The following is a 22,294-nucleotide window of genomic DNA, read 5'->3' as shown; positions in this document are numbered from 1 at the left end:
TCATTGAGTAAATAGGCCACCTTATCATTAGAATGAGCACACTAACAAATTTCGACACGAGCCGTTCATTTACTTAGCCTTGCTTGGAAATAATATATTATCATTATTGATATTAATAATAATATTATAAAGTTTCATTAAATATGAAGTAATCTAAACTCTCATATTAAATATTCAATATTCTTTTAATATCTTCACTTGCTTTTTTGTTGCTGAGTTAAGAATTCCAACCAACCTGCTTCCTTATTCTCATTAGCTATAAAATGCATTTTGTAGAATGCAAACTATGATATACCTCGCAGTCTTAAAAATAATTCTTAATAATAGAAATATGTGCTATTATTGACGACTATTATTAAGAATCGAAATATATGCTATATATATATAACTTTGTATTTAATATCGCTAATTTATACAATCCATGAAATTCTAACTACGAGCATACCTTGGAATGAACATAAATATTCTAATATTAAAACAATATTATTAATACTGATATTACTTTGTAGCATTCAATACATGATTAAATTGATCATTAAATAAAAAAATTTGACAAATTATTTTACGAAATTTACGAACTTTTAATTTAATGTTAAATGTTGAAACACAATCAGTATATGTAAATATTTATCTTCTGCTGTACTTGATATGTTAAAGCAACTATTTTTTTTTTCTTCTTTTTAGAACTGTTCAGCATATTTCACAGTCGAAACATCCGGCACATGGTCAAGCGCAGCTGATAAGGTTTCAACACTAGTCCAGCCACGATAGTGAGTAAGACTCGTGCATAGATCCGATTGGCAGCTGTACGAAAGCCGATTTCAATTTCAAATTCAAATCCAAAAACAAATAGAAACAGAACGACGCAATACGAGGTTTCGTCGCAAGTTCATCGAGAGCGTTTCAATCAGTACTCAACTCTGTGTTCAACTGTGTAGAGCTAAAAACTAAATTAAAATGGCCAAGATCGCTGTTGTTTTCCTGCTGTTCGCCATCGTTGCTGTAAGTGTCACAATAAATTGAATACAAACTGTTGTTCAGCATTGACTTACGCGTATCCCATATCCTTACAGGTCTGCAACGGTGCTCGCGTTCCCCGTGAGGAACCCCAACCTCCACAAGTTGGAGTTGACTTCAAGCCAGTCATTGAGCAGTTCCAGAAGTTGGCCAGCGATAAGAACGTGGAGGTAAGCATTAACTACCACACTACTGATCAGTAATATATATACTATATGTATGTATACATTCATTTCGTTCACAGGGTCTGAAGGCTGAGATCGCCAAGGTCGGCGAGAATTTGCAGAAGAGCGGCTCTGAGGCGTGGGCGAAACTGCTGGCTTTCGGCAAGGATCTGGAAGAGGTTGTCAAGAAGAATCTGCCTGAGGCACCAAAGGCTTAAACGATTATACAAATAAATGAGTTTTAACTAGCAAAACGTAATATGGTTAAATCGAACTTTTCAGTGCAACAGCATCCAAATGCGCAGCTTGATACATGGCATGGCCAAGAGACGATAAATGGCCTTTGGGCAACTCACTGCCACCTCCCAAAAATCACTCTTGTCTCCAGCCGCATTAAATTCATTCTCTTTCAAATCATACAGCACATCGTTCAGCTGCTTTTTGCGCGCAAAAAGCGCTGGCAAAGTGACAAAATACTTCACAAGCAATGTGTTATGCGGTGTGGTTAGTAATTTTAGGCTATAGCTGAGGCAATGATTATCTTCGGTTTCAGTGTTCATGCTCATCCGGCTGCGCACTGCCCAAGTGTTTTCGAACACATAAATCGTCGACGAATGAAATTTCCATTCGGTGCTATTGGTTGCTGGCGTTTGTGGCCAACGCAGCTCTAAATCTTCGAAGACCATGCGCACAGCCCTCAAGCTCTTGTAGCAGAGGTGCAATGATCGTGTATCGAATTGCTCTCGTTCGTCCACCGCTTGAAGTGCACTCAAGATCTGATCACTGCTCATGTTCAGATACTTGCACTTATCTTTGTGTTCAGCCTCATCCTCATGACAACGTTCCCATGTGCAGCCCAAGCTACGAAACTGACATTGAACCACACGTTTTCGACACTCGTTTTTCATATGATTCTCCCGCGATTTGTAGTCCATTCGTTCCTCACAGTCGGGACATTCGATAGGCAACTCCCACAGCATTTGTCCAACGACCAAATTCTGTGTTATCTCAGCCCAGCTTATCGGCGTGCGACAGTGCGGACAAATGGCCGATCGACGCGTTGTGGCCGCCAGAGCCATCAATCGTGTGGCACAATCCTCGCACAAAATGTGCCCCCAGGCACACTGAAAACTCTCATCCGGATGCGGCAGCTCCAAGCACACGACGCATTGCATCACGTTGCGCAATCGCTCTCCTAGCTCAAGCTCTTTAGACGTTCGCAATGCATCTCCATCTCCATCTGTATCTGCAGAGTCAGCTTGATCTTGCACTTCTCCTTCATTGTCGAGACGAGGCCTCTTTGCGGGCATTGGAGATTCTTCTTCCAAGTCTGACATATTTCTTTTGCTGTTTGTATTCTGCTGTTGTGGATAGCTTTTATGAAAACTAATTTACTTTTTTGGGTATGTATTTTCGAAATGTATTTGTTGTTGCTTATGTTGATTATTTAGTTGCTCACAGTGTGAGTTGTGGCAGCCTTTTGATTAAATAATCCCACCTTAAAGCAGTGCCTACTGCTCGCAAAAAGTCAAGATCTGTTTTTGTAGACTACTTTTCAAAAATTTTAACTTATACAACATACTTATGCCTATGCTCTGAATAATATACATATTATTATATTAATATATAATTGTCATGTGTTCAATTATAAATGAATAGAAGAATTTATTTTATTTCTAACTTAATAAAATTCCTTAACGAATATTACTATAAATTTGTATTTTAAACTATTAATTATTTTTAAAGACAATTTAAATCAACGAAAAAGAATATAAAAAGTGCAACAAATGCACTCGCTTAATTTGAAATTCTAAAAGTGCCACTACATCCAAATTTGTAAAGGCAAGAAATACTATATGCATAATATATTTAGTAATCAGTTACGCCCACAAAAAAGTGGAAATCGCCAATTCATTTAATTGTACTTGATTTGAATATAAACTGTAATTCCTATATACAATCGTACATGTGCTCAGTAAAATAGTACATACAGTTTTAGAATACATAAGAAATACATTTTATATACTCGAAATGAGTTCACTTGCGACAATTGAGCTCTGATAACCCCAACAGAATATAGGAAAAGCATATGGCTTTGCTTTTTATATATTTTAATGTGGGTATATGACCAAAATCTGTGACATAATCGAGTGAGCTGTGAAGGCCATTGATAAGGCTGGGCCGAACATAGCCGCACTTATGAGGCAATTAAATGTGGAAATGCCAAATCCCCTGAGTCGAAAGTCGACAAATAATTGTACATAAGCCTCGAACTCGAACGAGACGTGAACTTGATAAATGACTAGAAATTCGAAAAAAAAAAAACATATTTGATTTAGACAACGTTTTCTTTATACTCTTGTGATTTGCCAAAAAGCAAACAAATAAGTGCAAAATTACATGCACAAAAAAAATAGGAAAAAACGCAGGCGACAGCTGTAAAATATTTGCCAGTTATTTTGCACACCTGTCTGCACAGCGAGCCAGGTAAAAAGCCATGGACAAAACATAAAAAATGTACAAATATTTGCCCTCTCTCTCTCTGTGTATGTCAGTCTACACCTGTGTGTGTGAGTGTGTGTGTGTGTAGGATCCATGTCATCCATTCGGATCTGCTCCGCACGATTGCATAACATCAAAGTGGATTTTTGGTCTCCATTCAAGCGTATCGTTTTTCTTTAGCCAAAGCACAAAAAATGAGCTCAACAAAAAAGCCAAAGCTCGTGTGTAGTTTAGACACAATTTCCAGCCATTGGAAAATTTCTTTTCCTTTTTTTCTATGCATTGTAAAATGTATAAATGTTTTGCTTTTCTCATCAACGTTCACACGTGTCGAGATAAATTCGAGAGATTGTTAATAAAAGCGTCACTTGCCAAACAAATTGTTCTCAATTAGCATTTGAGCATCCGAGAGCTCAAAGTCTGTTTATAATTTTGCAGATGCTTTCTTCTGTTCTCAAGAGTTCTCATTTTAGATGTGACAATTCTCTTTCTGCTGTTATTGTAAATGCACTTTGATTAGTTAAACAATTAATTATTAACAAATAAGACAAGTGCAACACTCGCCTTTGAAACAATGCTGAGATACTCTTGACTTGCATTGAGAGTCCATTAACTTTGCGTAGTTGTTAAAGAATCTAGTAGAAAAGCTATTTTTATAATTATATATTATTTTGTATTTTGAAAAAACTTAGTAGTAATTTTATCAACTTTGTAAAATTTATTACAAAAGACATATTAAGAGTAGATATATTTGAATTCCTAAACAAAACTTTGCAGTTGCTCGTTTGCATTGCTTTGACGCTCAGTTGCATGTCAAGGTAATTGCAGCAATTGAATATTTAAAATTTGCACTCAAAGCAAGGTAAATAAAAGCAGTGCAAATAAAAGAATATAGTACGTTTGTATAGAGACTACAAAATAAATCACATAAACAACGTCAAATATACGCAATGCTTTTTCAGCCTTTTCAACTGTGTCTGCTTGTCAATCGTCTGTACAACACATCGTATTTAATTAAAAATTTAATAAATATTGCGACAAAAATACAAAAGCGCAGGACATAGACGAGCAGCGTAACCCAATTTAACATTGCACTAACAAAAAACCCAAAGCAAAACAAAAAAAACCTAACAACAACCAACATTGGAAACAATATGGCAGACTCCACACATTCCATATCTACAATGTATAAAGGAGTCTATGGGTCTGTGGATGTATGCATGCATTGTAATGCTAATTTAAATAACGATAAGCTTAACAACAATAACAATAACAACATCAACAGCAGCAGCAACAACAACAATAGCCGCACACATGATGGCAGCGACAACAATGGCAACAATAATAGGAAAACAATTTGACATGCTGTGATTTCGCCAGCAACGTTGCTTTTTTAATACACTTTCAGAGCGAAAGTCTTATAAATTGTCAAAGCAAGTTATCTACGTTTATTACTTGCCTTAATTGTTATGTAACTAAATCAATTATTATTATTTTTCGCAATATCGACTGCTCAGAGTTAACATTGAATAAGGAAACAAACAAACTGTTTTTATTATCCCATTATTTCAACTTAATTTCATTTATAAAGAATATTAAAATACATAATTTCACGAAGTACACAAGAAAAGTTCTGCCAAACTAATAAAATGACTCTCGGTGTAAGGGTGTAAAAGCAACGACTTTGACTGAGTTTGTTAATGTTGTTGCAGCCATTGTTGTTGTTGATTGTGTTGCCAGTGCTGCAGCATCCAGACAAAACTGTCAACGTCAACGCACAGCAACACTTACACACACACACACACGCAAAGAGCTGGCATATTAGCGCTGTGTGCAAAAACAAATAATAAAGCTACTTGCGCATGAAGAAGAAGGCACAAAAAAATAGTTTTGCATAGAGTTGGTCGTCGTTGTATTGTTGTTCTTATTGCAGTTGTCCTTATTGTTGACGATGTTGTTGTTGTTGTTGCTGTCGATGTTGCTGTTGCTGTTTTTGTTGTTCTTGCGTGTTGCGTGAGCTTCTGCTTCGGCATAGAGCAGGCATTATCCTTTCTATCATTTGCCACATTTTCGCATAATGTGGCGTAAAATAGCATCATTGTTGATGTTCTTGTTGCTGTTACTGTTACTGTTGCTGCAGTTGCGAACAATGAATACATTTGTAATGTTAATGGAATGCAGCGCCAACAGAAACAACATCCAGAACAACAACAACATGCAACAACATAAGCAACTACAATTTTGCAGCTGTTGTTGTTTGCATTGCGTTCCATTGCGTTGTGTTGTTTTGTGGCATTGTCATAAAAATAAACTCAAGCAAGCAAGCAAACGCCTTCAAGGCAATAAAGGGGCGCGTCAACAAAGGCTTTACTGTATTAACAATGTGTCACACTTGGATTTTCCTTATGTGTCAAATTAATTATTACATGCAGCACAAACTTAATTTGTTTTCAATTAAAGTACGCTTGACATTAGACCAAAATAAATGCAGCTATTTTAAATTTCTTAAATTTAAGGTATGTAAAGTTTCATTATTATAATTTTAAATCTATATTTATAAATTCTTGTAAAGTGTAAAATGGAGATAGTAAATTCTTAACTCTTATCAGCATTCAAGTCAAATTAATTCTTGAAAAATAAAGTGGGCAAATGATAATCGCTTTTCCGTCGTTTTAAAAATTGAGATTAGAAGATCTCAACGCAATAATTTTGTCAGCATCCAAGTTTGTATACATTTAACCAAATTTATCAATACTAAATATCTTTAAAATAAATTATTTTGTCAACATCCAAGTTTATATACATGAAATTCAATTTTTCAATACCAAATATCTTTAAAATAAATTCTTAGTAGCGCAAGGTAAAAATCACTTTTCTGTCGTTATACGTTCTACTTATTTAGTTCACACTTTAAACTACAGTCGTGCAATGTCTGCTGCTTTGCATTGAAGCATAAAATGATGTACAATTTTTATTAGAAATATAAACAGCAAAAAAACAAATATAATACACCCACACGCACACACATACATAGCAAATAGCACATAGATGTAGAGACGCCATAGTGCGTCCGCAATAAAGAAATAAAAGGCTCAACAACAGCAGCAACAACATAAGCCTTTTGCTTTTGCTCGTCATCATCATTGTTGGCGTTGTTGCCGTTGTCGGCAACGGCAGCAACAAAAAGCACAAAAGCATTTGCATTGCAAATGCAACATAATGCACAACAACAACTACACACACACACACAACAAGAGAGACGCATTTGCTAGCACTTCCGAGCGTTTCCTGACAACCACAACAAACAACAAGAACAAGAACGCGAACAGCATTGGGTACAAAGTATTTGCAACGACAAGTATTTAAGTTTTCTATTTCTTTAGCATTTTATTATTTATTCTTTCTCTTGTTGTTTTTGTTTTCTACATATATTTTCATGTGCGCAAGTAAGAAAAACAAAATCGTTTTGCAATACGTTAAAAGCGGCTTTTCTACTTCAACTCAAGAAATACCTATTGAATACATCTATCATAAGAACTGCAAAATAAAATCTGAACAATTGAGAATATTTTGTGTATATTATTCTTTTATGTTGTTTTACTGCTGTAAGTAACTTTACCAAGACAAGAATAAGAAATTTTAAGAATTTTAGGAATATACAATGCATGCTAAATAACTAAAGCTGCATACAATTGCAGAAAGACAAATGGTTTGATTTGGCAAATAATTTAAAAATAAAATTTAATATATAACGAATTAAAATGTATTACACTACTACTACTTACTAATAATATATACTAAATAAATATATGTATAATTAAAAATTCACCAAATTTAAGTATTAAAAGTATTTAAATATCTCATAAATAACAAAAATATACCAAATTTTAACATGACACCCCAATTTAAAAACACTTTTCCACATAATTTTGTCAAGCCCGCATAAATAAAATAAAATTTTCATTATAAATCACAGTTTGGATTAAGATAGATACAAGTATTTCTCTTAGTGAAAGAAGTGACAATTATTTCAAATTTTGCTCATTAAATGTGAGCCGAGTGCGCGCACTCATATTTGTCAAGTTTAAAGTACTTATTATCCGAGTGCGACTGCAAAAAACAAAACAAAAACAACAACAACGCAAGAAGAAAAAAATGCACAAATGAACAAAAAGCGCACTCCCCAAAGAGACTGCAATGAACTTTTGATTTGAACAAAGTGCAACGCTCTGTGGTCGCCCTCAAACAACTTTAATGATGCTGCACACAGGCGTTGTTTTAATAGGGAAAAAGAAAGCAAAAAAAAAACTTCACGCGCTGCAAAAAAAAATGGATACTAAAAACCCCAGCACAGCCTTTTGTATGCGCGTAAAAAAAAAAAAATACTAAAGCCAAATGTATAAGTTAGTGTGTGTGTGAGCGAGTGAGTTGTGTAGTGTGGCGTAGTGTTATGTTGGAGCTTTGGAGCTGCGTGAATTAATGCAACATCACGAACGCGGACGCGGATGCGAGCGCGACGGATACAGCGAATGAAGACCCACAGAACTGGTAACATCAAAAGCAACGCTTGCCATCAAGCAACGACGTCGTCGTCGAGTGTTCCAATTAAACTCAACACGTCAAACAACAGCGACGGTGGACGTTGGACATCATACGTCAAGTATTCGCCATGTTGGCTGCCATCGGTTTAGTTTGTGCTCTGTAGTATAGTGTAGTGGTGTCTGGCTGCATCTAACGATATACTCGTTAGTCACGCGGTTAAATTTCATATGGCAGCGCCCCAGACGAAGTCCGAAACGTTGCGCATCTTGTAGTTTTAAAGCTACACGGGCAACGAGCACTCCCAACCACCATTTCTATTCATCATGACTTTGTCTATTCAACGAGTACTTTTTTGTTTCGCCTTGCCTGTTTGCAAGTGTGTGGCATGTTTTGATGGCTTGTAACTGCTCATGCATATTCATGCAAAACGTCTGCAGAACAAACGAACCGCGCACTGACTGTCACTGCCAATGGCATTGGCATTGGACGACAGACGACAGTCGACAGACGACAGACGAAGGATGTTGCACACCGTTCTCTGTATGTGTGTTGGGCAGTGTTTGGGCGGGGGGCGCAACGGCAGCAAATCAACACGGACGCGGTTGAGTGCCGCTGGAAAAACACAGCTCTACTCGCAAAGTCCTAAAGTCTTTGGGAGTCTCAAAACAGTCTCAAAGCTTGTACTTCTGTTATATGCATATGAAGTGGCTGGCAAAAGGACGCTAACTAACTTTCTTGATGAGGCAAAACTTGCCGGTCTTGTGACTTTCGCCTTGTGTCTAGCCAAAGCAATCACTAGACGCTTCATAAAGGTGTGCAAAGTACTCACTTTAGCCTTGAAGCAATAGAAGCAAATGTAATGGCTTGATTGGAAGAAGCAACAAACTATAAACTTAACATTTAGCAGAAGATGGAATTAATCTATACATATCTTCAAAATTATAATTCCTGCGAATTCTGTGTGCAACATTTAAAGCTCCGTTTGCTAGCCAGACTTCGTTGTCTTCAGCTCTTTGGCAGATTTTGCAGCAGATGTGTCAGCCTAAAAGTATGCAATATTGTTTCTCAACTTTCACCCGACAGACAAAAGCAGTGCGAGTGAAAGCTTCAATAGTTTTGTTCGGGGGGTAGCAACTGCAGACACTTTGCGTCCCCCAAAAAGTGCAACCAACTGCGCTGTCATATCGCAATCGACGCACAAAACTATGCAATGCCCATTTGCCAAAGTTAGTGAAACGAGTTTTTTTTGGGAGGAGAAGAGAGAGAAAAGGAGGGAGGACAAGATAGATAAAGCTACCATCGTTGCATGCTCAATGCTTGACTTTTACAAATTTAATTCAGCAAGTTATGACAAAGTTTTGTTAAAGTTTTCACGCTCCCGCATGTCCAACTGTCAACTAGCTGTCACCCGCTTTCGCTCTCCGCTTTCCACTTTCAACTGCTGTTCTCAATCTTTCGTTTGTACAGCCTCATCGCTTGGGCGCCTGAGCCGTTTGTGATACGCTGCTTAGCTCTGAGGATTTGCCAAGCCGTTTTCATGTTTGAATATTTGCAAATGCGTTTGCTTTTCATGCGCAGATTTCAAAACGACAACGAAAAAAAGCGAAAGAATGAAAGAAGAACCTTTTTGTTGTAATGTAAATGCGGGGACGAACACACGCCGCTCACATTTCAAATGCGAGTTCAGGGGGGAGGCAAAATAAAATGCCTTAAAAGCTTCCGCCTTGCTTTACAAGCCGGCTTAGACGTCGTAACTCCGCCCCCGCCTCTTGTACCCACACACACATGACACCAGACAATCAATAACCATTGACAAGCCACAAACAACAACAGGCGCATTAGTTGCGCAAATCTGCCATCCCTAAAAGTATGCAAAGACTTTCTTTATAGCTTTCTCCAACTGCAAATCGACATCAACAGCGACGCGTCGTTGTCGTTTTTGACTTCGATTTCGTCTTCGTCTTCGCTTCGATTTGGCATTTTCATATGATTTGATTACGTTTTTCATTTCACCCGCTGCACTACGCTCAATTGTCAATTGAAATACAATATTTCTGCAGGCAAAATATATTTATTTATTTCTCTGATCTGAACGAACGAGCGTGCAAGCGATTGAAGGACATGTCAAGTATTTCCATCAGCATAAAATGCATATTTGTGACCGCATATTGGCTGGGCTTAAGCATTATTACACTCTTCAGACATACGATATACTTTTTGGAATGTTTAAATTCTTAAAAAAAAAAGTAAATCACATGCAAGCATATTAAAGTGAGGCGTCGAAGTCGGTTATCTGTCGGTTAAAGTGTCCAATGCCTCGATGGCTCGATTGTCTGCAGCCCGCATGTCAATCACTGAGATTGGAGTCCAAAACCCGAAGCCGTTTGATATCAAGACCCAGCGACGTCTATTGATAATGGGGCAAATGACGCGGGCTGCTGTTTGGTGGAGGTGGTGGATGGTGGGGAGGATATGGATGAGGATGCTAAGCAGCTGCACGTGACTGCCAAAGTGATTGCGCTGGCAATACGAAACCCACAATCTACCCAATTCCAATTCTCGAATTCATATCAACAACACTCCATCCACCACCCCAAACTTCATTCACCACACACAGAGAAAACTTCAGTGTGTCTCTGTGGGCGTTTTGTCTGCATTCAGCGTGTGTTTTATCTTTATGGCTCAAATCACACACGATACAGTGAAGCGATTTGGCCCACCCCCAGGTAAAACTTTAGCACACTTAAAGTTGGCTCATTAGAGTTGAAGTGTTTTTCGAGATATGCTCGAATGTATCTATATATAGTTGGCATGCAATACTCTATCTGCAGCTGTCCAATGCGTGCGTGTCAATCGCTTTTTATGAGCCCCCCAAAAGGTGTTGAAAATTAGCTCAAGTTTAATGAAGTACTATAGTACTCTCTATATATGATATGAGGGTGGGTCAACACCCAACTCTCAGCACATAGTCTCGAGTCAGAGTCACTTCAACTGTCTACAATTGTCTGCATTCAAGCTCTGTATCTAATGCGTTAAGTAGCTGCTAACCCAACGCACCATGCGAACCACTTTTTGCCCCGACTTTTAAGTGGATAATGCATTTCCTGCACCAAGGAAGCAACACAAATACTTACACACACACACACAGAGAGACACACACACAAACACCAAGCGAATGCCAGACAAACTCAAACGAGACTTTGGATGTGCAGAACTCCGCACAGCCGACAAAGTTTCACACTTTTCATTCTCTTTAAATTGAGGCACCAACTCAATATTATATTTTATAGAATAGGAAATTAAAGAAAAACTTTGAATGAACCCAAAAAATTGTGTAGTAAGGATTGCATAAAAAGCAAAATCTTAACTTCTTCTCCTATTTTCACAAAAATATTAAGACAATGCAAACTCTTAATGTTTAAATTCTTATTAAATTTGTCATCTCAAATTAAACAAAAATTTTTTTCTTTTTAATATTTAAGAAATTTTTTAAAGTAATATTTTAAATAATTGAAAATTTTGGATATTATTTTATGTTTATAATTTACAAATTTACAAAATTCTTACAGAATTAAATCATGAATAGAAGAATTTCAAGCAATTAAAAAACATTGATTTGTTAACCTAATATTTTTGTAGTCATTTTCAATATTTACTTTTTTTTAATATAATATTACATAAGAAACTTTGTCTAGTCTTGATTTTGTACATAAAATCATTAAACACGACAGTAAAGGTACAATCTTTTTATGTATTTAATTTTTAATATTGATATTTTTGAGTAATGTTTATCTTTTGAATAATAAGTAAATTTGAGTTATAGGACTTTCTACACTCGACAATTCTCGATAATTGAATCATTCCCATAGTTTTACAAACATGACAAATGCTTGGATTATAATATTGCGTCGCCTGTGCAATGAATCCAATTCGTCTCGTTGCACATTCAGACAACAACAATGAACAACACTTCATTCATCGTCATCAGAGCGCATCTGTAGCCTCATCTGCTGGCTCTCCATCAGAGTTGCCGCTCTTCCCTTTGATCCCTCTCCTCTTCTCGCCACTCCGAGTGAATCGCCCGCTAGGTATGCTCTATAAAATTGTACTTAAAATGCCACAGCATGCCAAAGCTATACACGCCTGCTCATGTGCCACGCCCACTCTCGCAGAGAATGAAACATTTTGCAATCTGTTACTATTTTCCTTTTTTGGTGCCTGCCAAAGTCGAAGCTCAAGTTTGAGTCAGCTTCTGGTGCTGTTGTTGCTGCTATTGTTGTTGTTGTCTTTCAGCTCCGACTTTGGCTTTCGCTTTAGTTTCTGTTTGCTTTGCTTTTCACTTGACTTATAAGCTGCCATTTATTGCTGAGAGCCAGAGAGCGTGCAATGATGAAAACGAACTGTAGTGTGGCCAAATGGCTGGGCGAACGAAGAGGGGAAGAAGCAGGCTGCATTGGCCACGCCCACAATACGTTTGCAATTTCGCACGTACGTGAGGTAATTTTAAATTGTTTTGGGCAACTTTTTTCGTATCCTATTTGCCAGCCACGCCCACCCAAAAGGCATTTCAAAGAGCTTCTGCTTTTGCAGTTCGTCTTTTGACTTTGACGCTCTGCACATCAACGAAAAAAATTGCAGAGAAAAGCAGCTGCAAGACTAAATGATACCCAGGAATCTTTATGCAGTACAATCGAGATTGTTCGACGAAGAGATACCCGCTACTCTGTGTGTTATAATACCAAAAAAGTGTAATAAAAACATATTTAAGCTATATTTAAAAATATACTGGGTTTTATGTAAAGAATAGTAATGGAATATACCAAAAGCAATGTTTCGTATACAGATATATGGAAATTATACTATAAATTACGAAATATATCAGATTGTCACTTTATTTAAAATAAACCATATAGATCAAAATATTGTCACACAAAACAATTCTACTTGTATAAACATGAATACCAAAAATTTATAGCGAGCTATAATTAATTTATGCCTTTACTATTTTATAGTAAGCTAACTTTTTCTTAGCATAAAATACCCTTTAATATTGTTGCTTTCTTTACGCGGCATCTAAAGTATGCAATGCGCTTTGTTATTTCTTTGCTGTACGCGTTGTCGAGCAATGCGCTCAAATTAAGCGCAGCTGCTGGCAGAGACAAAAGCAACGGCAACGAGAGAAATAGAGATGCACACACGCACAACCAAAGAGACAGCTGTTGATAGTTGCCGCTTTGTAGTCTGTCCCTCCAGCCATTTTCTTTAGCTATTGTCCTTATCTTCGCTCTCGCTCTCACTGGCATCCTCGGAGTCCTCGTCGTCATCGCCATCGTCTTCGCTGTTGATGTCCTCGTAGTCATCGTCGTCGTCGCTGTTACATCAGCTTGAAAATTAGTTGCTACTTATATGCTTCACTTAGTTTTTCTTAAGTAGCACGGATCAAGTAAATGCATGTGAGTATGTGTGGGTCCTTATCAGGTGCATGTGTGTGCTACTTAAAACTTGCACTGCCTGTGTTGGGGATTATTTTCTCTTCTTTAACTGCACATTTTCTACTTAAAAGAGTCTGTCAACGTGATTGCATGTTGCCACTGTCCCATCCTCCTCTCCCTCACCCTCGCTGTTCTCCTGCTTCTGCTGCACTGTCTTTGGCTGGCTCGGTCTTGGGATTTGTGGCTATATGCAGTCAGGTTGACAGTAAGCAACTATTACAGTTAGCATGCTTTGGCTTTAAAAGATCTACACAAACAAACACACGCATGTGTGTTCACGAGCTTGTTGGCATTGTTGAAGCTTTCACTGCTTGTGCGGCTCTAGCTTTGTTCTAAGCACAAACGTAATGCGTATAAATAAAGCAAGCACACCGAAAATATATATTTTTTGTTTTATTCAATTGTTTAGAATGCATATTTGCATTCAAAGGAATGTGCATATATATACTATTTTACTTTATTTTCATTTTATCTGTCTGATAAACATTACTATTTCTGAGATATTTTCTTTATTTGTATTTATTTTCTCTTTTTTCTCTTTTGTACGGATAAATATATACTTTTAAAAAACAATATATTTTACGTTTTGGCATTAACATTAATAAAATTTATTATTAGTTGTACAAATTTAGTCTATCAAAACCTCAAAAAACTCATTTTCATATGAATGATCAATTCAGTTAACTTAACCCTATTATTTATTATCATTTATTTATTTATTAAAGTAAGGAATGAGCACAATTCAATAGTATCACCTGACTCTCTTTTTAAATATATAAAGTTTAATAAAATAATTTGTATAAAGCAAATACCACTATTATTTCGCCACAACAAAACTACACATTGCGTATACGTAATATGTCTGCATGCCTAGAAAGTTGCATCTCTTTGTCTTGATAATGTCATTACGCAAATTATTCGAAATGCAATACTAGGCAAACAAATCAAAACGAAATTGGAGCAAACAAACGTGACAAATGTCTCAGCCGCCCAATCAGACTGTTATGCTGCTGCTGCTGCTGCCTTCGGGGCTGCCAACTTGTTCCGCATATCCTTTTCCTTGGGCGCTGAGTGTGAGCGAGTCGCTTTGAGTTCATTAGTTTTGTGGCACGTCACACGTTACAATGTTTATTGAATTATATATAAAATAAACAGGAGACAAAGACAAACGCACAAACAGGACTCGCTGCAACTTCCTGTGGTTTATTAAGCATACGCGCCGTGTTCCACTGCGCTGCGCCACTGTTGCCTTTTAAATGTAATTAAACTCGCGGTATGTGGACAATATTCTCAAACGTGCATTGCCTTTGTTTCACTGCATATTTGTTTGCATTATTTCGCATACAAGCCAACTTTGACTGTTTGTTTATTTGTTTGTTTGTTTGCATGCCCCCTCAGCCCCGGATTCAGCACTTGTCTCACCTATCCTGGCGCCAAGTTAATCTAATTATGCAGCTGTATGAAAATAGTGTGCATCACTAATTGCATTAGCTAATGAATTCAAATAGTATTTATTTAATAGTTATTCATTCATTATTATTGGCCAACATTCTCCGACTGTTACATTCCATTTACAAATTTTGGGCTTTCATTGCTTCGCATTTAATTGTAAATCGCATCAAAATATATGTTTGTATATACGTATGTATATTTAAATACCAAACTAAATATTCTCAGCAACATTTTAATTGATTCATTTGCGCTATTTTGTGGCATTTAAATCAAACTCATTTCTGGTTGCCCACTATTTGGTATTGCAATTGACCCTATCATTTTGTCTGTCTGTCTGTCTGTCAGAGTGTGCGTGCGAATTTTATCTAATTTTAATGACTCCAATTTGGTCAAATAAATTTTTACTAATAATGCTAATAATATACGAATGATTGCTTTCGCTCATATAACATTTCTTGTTATATATTTTTTATATTTGTTTACTCAAAGATGTTTTCATTTATTTGTTTAGATAATCATAAAATTTCTTATACTTCTATAGCTTCCATCTGGACTTTTAAATTCATTCGAGAGTGCTGCTTATTAGCTGTTGTATTGCATTTAAGGACAACTGCACTTTAAGCTCTTAATAACTCAATTCTTTTTCCATTACCGATCACTTTACAATGCCATAATAACCACACACACACACATGCACACCCATTTATTACAAGTTAAAGACCACTCAAGTCTGATTCAGGTCAAGAGAATCATTCACCATTCCAGATTCCCCGCCATTCATGTAATGACTTTGGTCAACAACTCATCAAGGATATGTCAGCGCTGTTGGTTCGCCTCCTGCCAACATCTTTGCCTCTCTTCCTCGCTCCTTTCTTGCTCTCTGGTTCACTCGCTCGCTCGCTTACTGCGGCTGCGGTTGGAGCTCAGCGGGCATACAAAAGCACTTAACTCGTTAGCGGTTAACGCTATATTGGTAAGCCAACAGACACGCGCACAATAATTAAACAACATACGACTTACATGACTTGTCAACACACAAGGCCAACACGGCAGCCGCCATTCATCGATTCACCGACTCATTCAGCCAACCAGTCAAAGAGTTAAGCACAACAGAGCCAAGGACTTCGCAGGTGTCCTTACCACAGCAACAGCAGCAGCATCTACTTGAGAGCAGCACCTGATTTGCAATTGATTGATTGATTGATGATTAAACGTTTGGTGGCTGCCACAAATCTTAGCTAAAGCGCCCTCAAGAACAGAGATTGCCCAGCCATTTGTTACGACTTTGCGCAACTTGTAGTTTCAATTAAGCGAAATTAATGCGATTAACTAAAACGCCCGGCAAACTCCAAAATTTCATTTGTTGTCTATTGTTGTCTGCTGTCTTTTGCCTACTGACACTTGATTAACGGCCCAACAGAAAGGTGTTGGCTCACGGCCAAATACACAACAAAACACAGCCACATTATGAGCAACTTTTTAAAGAGTTTGCCAAAAAGGTTCATTATGGAGAGTTTCAAAGATTTTCAAGAGTTAATCTATACCAGTTAACAACAATTTAAAACTTTACAATTTCATAAGTACATTTAATATGTAATAACAAATTGATATATACAAGAAATAATAAAAAACAAATATAAGAAATAATCTAATAAAAATATAAAAAATATTTTTATATTGAATTAAATGATTCTACTAAAAAAAATTTCTTCTTTATACTACAGTTCTTTATGTAGAGCATCCATACTTCGCTGTAAACATTTCCACATCTTTTTTAATGCCATCCCTTGGTGTTAAATGAGTAAAGCGCTTTCAGCTAATATACTGAGGCTGCTACTTGATAGGATATTAAGGCGGGACCCAAAGCGGTAGAGAATAAAACAAAACTTGCCAGCCAATAGCACACATGACTCAACACACGAAATTCTTCGGCCAAGTGAGGGAGCTCGATAGACTAGTCCAAGCAGAAGGATAGTAGACGAAGAGATCGGGGCAAGGACGACGCGACGTCACTGACGATGCCGAAATAAAAATAACAAATATCCACAGTTAATTGAAATTCCTTAACTTTCTCAATTAAACTTTCCTGCAATGCTCTCTCAACTTGGCCTCAGTCGACCAGTCTGAGTCGCAGCTGGGCCAAAAAAAAAATAGAAAAAAATGAAACAGCAAAAGAAGAAAAACGCACTCGCCAAGTTTTGCTCTCACCCTACACATTTATCTATCTTTTCCTGTTCCTCATTCTGGTGCGTCGTCCAACGTGGCGTATGAGCAATGGCTACAAAAGCCTTCATCGCTGAACGTGGCCAACCTGTGGGCGTTTTTCGTCGCAAACTTTATGAACTTTACAACAGCGGCAGCTTCTCTAAGACTATTTGAAGTATGTGCAGTCAGCCAGCAACCAGCAGCCAGCAACTAGCAGCAACAACAACAACAAAAGCAGCAGAAGCAGCAGCAAAAATAACTGACTGTAGCTGTTGTATTTTATTATATTTTATTGTAGACTGTTTAACACTAAAAATAAAACGTGAAGCTAGAGAAATTTTCATATTAACACTCAACTTAAAAATACCTTTAGCTCAGCAAGTATTTTTATATGTTTCAGGAAAATATTCCTTTACACATAAATAAATAGATAATAGATAGTGTTTATTTAATATCAAAATTATCCATCAGCTTTACATTAACAAACCGCAAGATCTTACAATTTGCAAAAATGTATTTTTTCCTCAATTGATTAAGGCTTTGTTAATACCTATAAGTGAATAAATTATAAATTATATTAAAATAGAAAGACTACTAAATTTGATCATTTTTACTAAAAATAGTCAATGAACTCAACACAAAAGGAGAACTAAAACCTAACCACTTTTGTTTTAGATAAATATATACTTATGAAAAAAATAAATTTTAAATATAAAATAAAATTATTTTCAAAATGCTTTAATTATAAATAAACGTAACATGTGCACTTAATCCTAGATAATATGCCCTTTTCCAATCTCCAAGTAAAGGTAGCTAAGATAGTAACAAAAAGTAAAGTTGCAACAAACTCAGGACTCTTCGCCATCGTCATCGACTTCATCGTCGTCGTCGTCGTGGACTCAGTTTTCGTCGCGTTAGTTTATAAAAAATGCACAAAGCTGCCGTGTTAAGAACTCGCTGCTGTGCTTCTAAAAGTGGCTGCCTTACGACGTCTATGGCTCATTCTTATCAACTTTTGCCGTGCTTATAACTTCGTCTTTCATCTCTCTAACTGTGTGTGTCTCATTCTGTTTGTGTGTGTGTGAGGACCAAAAGATGTTGCTGGCTGCACGCGACTGGCAACACCATCCAGCTATTGAGGCAACTTCTGCTAACAACAATAATTGTTAATAATGTTTATGAAAAGTTGCCCCGTCGCATCGGCTTCGGCTTCGTCTGCGTTCTATGTTGCCACTTTGGCTATAGTTTGGCACATCTTTTGGTTTTGTTTAGTTGACTGTCTTATTTCCTTTTTGCCTGTTACCGGTAGCAATTGCTGAAGTTCTTCTTGTTTTTGTTTCTGTTGCTGCTGCGTGTTGTTACTAGTTGGCCAATTGCCTTGAATGGCAAACATTTTATATTTGTTAGGGGAGAATCGGAGCCAGAGACTGAACAGATGCAGACCAGTCCAGTCCAGGCAGTTGCTTAAGTTTAATGATATTTGTTTATTTATGGCTTGTTATATGCGCAAGTTTTGTCAACTTTCTACTCGGTTATGAGGTTTCGGCTTGTTATGCAATTTTCGTGTTATAAATTTAAGTAATCTCGGCGAGCGTATGTCACAAATTTGTTAATCAATATTTACATAGTAATGGATGAGCGAGCAAAGATGAGTGAGAAAGTAAAATGTTGAAGAATTTGTTGCGTTACTATAGTACATTATTTATTTATTTGTTTATAAAATTAGAGTTTTAAGTAAAAAGTTGATGAGACAGTTGCAATCGCTACGGTTTTGTGTTATTGTTAATTTTATCATTATCTTTAGAGATCATCATCAATTGAATTAAATTTTTGCCGTTAATACTGCTTTGAACACAACACAAAAGAAATACATAAATAATTATTTACAAAGCAATAGACGACAGCGCAAAGTTAAGAAAAGAAGAATCTTAGTACATTGGGGATTTCTTTCTAATAAATGTTCTAAATTAAGTATATAGAGATTTAAGCAAATGTTACTTTATTATTTATTACTTAGTTTTACAGTAATATACGAAAGGCATATCATTAGTATCTGATTTTACTAATTTTTATATGCTATTTTTAACCAAATACAACTGGTTTAACTCTTATATAATTTTCTGCTATTAAAATAAATGAAAAATTAAAAGAGTGAAGAAATTTAATTTAAATTGTCAACCATCTGTAGCAATAAAATGAAATCATTCCTGATGATACTTCTTTTAACACCAACAAAAGAAAAAAAAGAGGCGAAGGTAACCCAATTTCGAGAGTGCAAAAATGTGCCGTTCGCTGTCAGCTATCAGCTGTCAATGGCTTCAGCTGTTGCCTCCAATGAGGAGTACAAGCAGGACACACTTCAATTTAAACTATAAGCCACTTGAGTTCACAGCAAGCGAAGTAACAACAGTGGAGCCTTCACCTTTGTCACAGCATTTGACATGAGGGCAGCACCTCAGCTCGAGAGCGCTGCTCCTCGCCTCCCTCGTCGTGTGCTGTGCACGTGGCTGATGCTCGACATCCGTAGGAAATGCTCTCACAATGCCTGCCAGCTGATGCGAGCTTCCGTCGAATAAACACTCCGGCAGCAGAACAGAGCAGAGAAGCAGCAAAGCGAAGAGCAAGCAAAGCAAGCAAAAAGGTAGAGGTGCCATTTGATGCAAAGACTGTTGCTTAAGTTGTGCGCGCCAAGTGTTCAATATATCAATCAAAGGTGTTGAAAATAAATGAAAAATGTGTCGAAAGTTTATCATTGCTGCCGAGGCACCCAAACAGCAAGAACAACGCACAACGACAACGGATTTTCCTTTGCAATTTTTTCCCGAAAGCGCTTCCAAACAAATGGGGCGTAAAAATAAAGTAGCATGAAGAGGTAGCAAACGACATGAAACTTTTTCCAAATCGATTAAGCTGTGACAACCTGCACAACCTGCACAGCGTCCTTCACAAAGTGTTTAAGGTTAACGTTTGAAAAGTGAAAAGAATTTTCACGAACAAAAACTCTCCCGCCCCCTCTCTTTCTCCCTCTCTGATCGGCTAACCGCAGGAATTGTGAAAGCAGCTGGAGTTTTGAAGCCATTGTGAGCAACAGAGCTGCAGCCCTGAGCTGCATTTTACCTATGCAGCGGAAACTATTTTCAAAATCTGACGAAAATTGTGCACTGGAAATAAGCCCCAGCACACAAATAAATGCAACGATGCGGCGCCATTTGGCAGTGGAGTTTCCTTTTCTTGTTTTTTGGTCTAAACGTTGAGAAGGAACCAAAAGCACAGTGACACAGCGAAAAATGAATGTGAAGTAGTTATTGCTGCAAAACCCTTAAAGTTATTGTCAATACTGCAAAATATTTTTTAAAAATATAGTTCAGTTTAGATTTAAGTTTAAAATATATAAAGCATACAACAACGCTTAAATTATGTAACAAAGTTTAATTGCACATTCTCCTTTAAATTTAATTTTACTTACAACAATTTGTTATTAAATAATGTTATTTATATTTAAATTAGTTTACAAATTTACTAAACACAACAAACTCAACAGGTTGAGCTACTATTTTTGGCAAGTGTATCGAGTAAATGTAACGTTAAGCAATGGCAAGTTATTGGCCAAAAGTGTAGCAGAAAATTTTGCTGACTGCTGCCAGCAGCAGAAGAGACTCCGAACCAAAAGCGGGAATCTGTTCCCCTCTCTCTCTTTCCACCTTCTCCCTCTACAAGCCAAGCAGCCACCCGTTCAATGCCTTTGGCTTAAGCGTCGCACTTCACTTAACTTTTCTCCATCTTTTCTCTCCTTTTTTGTTGCAAAAGGGAAGCTATACGAATTCTCCAGTGTTTTGCTTTTGGTCAAGTATGATTGGAATTTTATATGGCGCAGGAGGTTCGACGGCAACGTCAAAATGGCCAACACGTAGCCAAAGAGAAGGAGATGTTGGAGTAGGAGAAGGAGGAGGACGAAGACATAGTCGAAGTCGAAGAGCTGAGCTCAAGTGTTTGACTTTTAGTTGGTTGGGTTTCGTCGACGGGCTCTCGGCGAGGGCTTCTTAAAAGCATTTTGCAGAGCATAGCAAATTGTTACTTGGTCAGTGCTTGTATTATTATTAATTTATGTATGGCGTAGTTCGATCAAATCAATAAACTAGTCACGTTTGTAACAGCCCGACTTCGAGTTGAGTTGAGTTGAGTTGGACTGAGCAGCAGCAAGCCGGAAACACAATGACAAAACCGGATGCTCCTTGCTGCTTCGCAACGAAACAAAAAAGGCCATTTGCAATTTGTTGTTGTTCCTCTTGCAATAGAGTGGAGAGGCGAGGGGAAGCGAAAGTCTGAAGCAAAAAGAATGCTTAATTTATGTGCGCTTATCAAAATGGCGCTAATTGAAAATTAGCCTGTTATCATGCAATTATCTATAGACTCGTCTCTCTCAGTCTTTTGACTCATGTGTGTCCGTGTGTTTGTGTGCTGTGGCCAAATTCAATTTCCACATCTGATAGATAAGCGGCCAAATGAAGCTGCCGACTCGCTGGCGGAAGCACGAACACAGCTCTCCATCTCCATCTCTATCTCTGCAGGCTACTTCATATGCGATGTGCGAGTGTGTCGAGTATTTTGATTTGTGCGCCCGGAGATTCACAGATAAACGTGGCGCAAATTAAGAGAGAGATACAAGCGAGAGAGAGAGAGGGGGGAATCACACATCTCCCCATCCTCCCATCAACTGCATGACTCATGCATCGCAAGAGCAGTTGGAAAATGAATGGGGAACGGGGAAAAAGTTAATAGACCATGGTACGTAAAATTTATGGCCAAATAAACGCGAGGTCTTTAGCCAACTCCTGTGTACGGAGAAGCTGTGCGTGAATTGTTTTACAATAATTGTGGCAGGATGTTAATCCAAAATGAGTTGATTGCGCCAATCGCAAT

The 22,294-nt window shown here is 37.3% G+C and overlaps 2 protein-coding genes across 2 annotated transcripts; one reads left to right on the top strand and one right to left on the bottom strand.

Moving 5' to 3' along the window:
* Positions 1-912: 912 nt before the first annotated feature.
* LOC132791810 (neuropeptide-like 2) lies at positions 913-1,440 on the top strand. The gene is made up of 3 exons (XM_060800892.1): positions 913-1,002; positions 1,074-1,187; positions 1,262-1,440. Exons 1-3 carry the CDS (start codon positions 958-960, stop codon positions 1,397-1,399), a joined length of 297 nt encoding a protein of 98 aa, XP_060656875.1. The 5' UTR covers positions 913-957; the 3' UTR covers positions 1,400-1,440.
* A 19-nt stretch (positions 1,441-1,459) lies between these two features.
* LOC132793407 (zinc finger TRAF-type-containing protein 1 homolog) lies at positions 1,460-2,518 on the bottom strand. The gene has a single exon (XM_060803323.1). The coding sequence runs from the start codon at positions 2,516-2,518 to the stop codon at positions 1,460-1,462; it is 1,059 nt and encodes a 352-aa protein (XP_060659306.1).
* Positions 2,519-22,294: the final 19,776 nt, after the last annotated feature.

The sequence above is a fragment of the Drosophila nasuta genome, chromosome 3, assembly GCF_023558535.2.
Source record: "Drosophila nasuta strain 15112-1781.00 chromosome 3, ASM2355853v1, whole genome shotgun sequence".
Classification (NCBI taxonomy): Eukaryota; Metazoa; Arthropoda; class Insecta; order Diptera; family Drosophilidae; genus Drosophila; species Drosophila nasuta.
Note: the sequence above shows the minus strand (reverse complement) of the source record. Positions and strands in the feature narration are given on the sequence as shown.

Excerpts from the sequence above, each read along its gene's own strand:
- LOC132791810 (XM_060800892.1), top strand. The coding sequence starts at position 958 with ATGGCCAAGATCGCTGTTGTTTTCCTGCTGTTCGCCATCGTTGCT. Across the intron at positions 1,003-1,073 it reads TGCTGTTCGCCATCGTTGCT|GTCTGCAACGGTGCTCGCGT; the intron begins GTAAGTGTCACA and ends ATATCCTTACAG. Across the intron at positions 1,188-1,261 it reads CCAGCGATAAGAACGTGGAG|GGTCTGAAGGCTGAGATCGC; the intron begins GTAAGCATTAAC and ends TTTCGTTCACAG.
- LOC132793407 (XM_060803323.1), bottom strand. The coding sequence starts at position 2,518 with ATGTCAGACTTGGAAGAAGAATCTCCAATGCCCGCAAAGAGGCCTCGT.